The sequence below is a fragment of the Cupressus sempervirens genome, chromosome 7, assembly GCF_028749045.1.
Source record: "Cupressus sempervirens isolate cs-2001-9-10 chromosome 7, ASM2874904v1, whole genome shotgun sequence".
In the NCBI taxonomy this organism is placed as follows: Eukaryota; Viridiplantae; Streptophyta; class Pinopsida; order Cupressales; family Cupressaceae; genus Cupressus; species Cupressus sempervirens.
The window spans coordinates 820,365,784-820,367,456 of NC_143124.1; the positions used below are offsets into that span (position 1 = coordinate 820,365,784).

Here is a 1,673-nt window from a genome sequence, read left to right on the forward strand (position 1 = left end):
ATCTCTCCATACATTTTCCAGAGGAGGAACTGATTAGTGATCAAGAGCAATGGGTAGCCAGGCTGAGAAAATCAAAGTATTAAAGCTGTGGGTGAGTCCCTATGCTAATCGAGTGTTGATAGCATTGGAAGAGTTGGGTGTGGAGTATGATACACAAGAAGAGGATACACTCAACAACAAAAGCCCTGAGCTTTTACAAGCCAATCCCATTTACAAGACCGTGCCCACCATCATTCACAAAGGGAAGCCATTGTCGGAGTCTCTGATAATCCTTGAATACATACACGAGACCTACTCTTCCTTTTCAACTCTTCTACCCACAGATCCATATGAAAAAGCCACTGCAAGGTTTTGGGCCAATTTCATAGACAACAAGGTAAGGTTTCGATTAACTATACTAAATCATCTTGTTCTTATCTATGGATTTGTTATGTATCTAAAGTGCCTATGTATTTATTTTATTGGGTTTTGCTCTTGGCAGTTTTGGACGGCTGGATATACAGTAATAGTGAAGGAGGGAGAAGCTCAGGAAATTGCTAAGAAAGAGTTCATTGATTCATTTTTTCTGCTGGAAGAGGCGATGGCGAAAATTTCAGGGGGGAAACCCTATTTTGGCGGAGATAAATTTGGTTATCTTGATATTGTATTTGTTCCTTATGTGTTCTTGTGGCATTCTGCGGAAATTTTTGGGGAATACAGGATTCCTTTGGAAAAATGCCCACATTTGAGCGCTTGGATTGAATTAGTTTCTAAAAGGGAGAGTGTTGTGAAAATTCTCCCGACTTTTGAGGCAGCCCATGAATGGTTTGTCCGGGCAAGGAAGAAAGCACTCTCCAAATCTATTTAATGTCAATAGAAAACGAACTGTATTAGGATGCAATAAGACACCTTTGCTGTTCAATGTCAAAAAACAGTTAAAAATATGTTTCACTTGTGAAAATGGGGTTTAAATGTGATTTCAGAGGTTGCAGAGCAATAAATATTAGTGTCATTCATATATAAATTGAAATAAGATACTCCAGTGTTTGTGCCACTGATTTGCTGGAGCTTAATTATGTGGGATATTTCAGTGGAATTTTGATATTGGACTTAGTTTATGATTTGATGCTTCATAACTTATCATTTTCCCTATGTTCTCATCGCACTTTCTTACTCATCCTTCCTCGCCGTCGTCTTCTTAGCCTTCTTCTTTCCCCATGTTATGCCTTTGCATCTTAAGATTGGATTCAGATTTAGTGAGGATTTTGCAGGGTAAGTGGCATCCAGGATCTGTCTATTTGACTCTGAAAAAGATGATCACCTTGTTTTTCAATGAATAAACGTGTATATTTAGAAAACTGGTGGGGGGAAGAAATCACCCTTCAGATCTGGTGTCATTTCAGACTTCGCTTAAGTATTTGATAAGTCAGATGATGGATCACTCTGTATTGATTTGAAGAAAAAAATAAAACTCAATTTTAGTTTCGTATACAGAGTTTAGAATTTTAATATTATATTAATTAATTTAGAGTATTGATTATTATAAATCAGATAGAATTTTCAGTTAATTTATTGTTCAATTAATTCTTACCTGAATATAAGAAATTATTATGGTCTCAGACCTTGATTATAGATTCAAATCTACACAAGCTGCGGCAAGTTGGGTGGAAAATTGTTGACAATGTGTGAGTGTA

At 36.6% G+C, this 1,673-nt stretch overlaps 1 protein-coding gene across 1 annotated transcript; it reads left to right on the forward strand.

The window, feature by feature from the left end:
* Positions 1 to 923, forward strand: LOC149549914 (glutathione S-transferase U19-like). Its single transcript, XM_089793135.1, has 2 exons — positions 1 to 376; positions 482 to 923. The coding sequence occupies exons 1-2, from the start codon at positions 50 to 52 to the stop codon at positions 845 to 847; spliced, it is 693 nt and encodes a 230-aa protein (XP_089649261.1). The 5' UTR covers positions 1 to 49; the 3' UTR covers positions 848 to 923.
* The last annotated feature ends 750 nt before the right edge of the window (positions 924 to 1,673 follow it).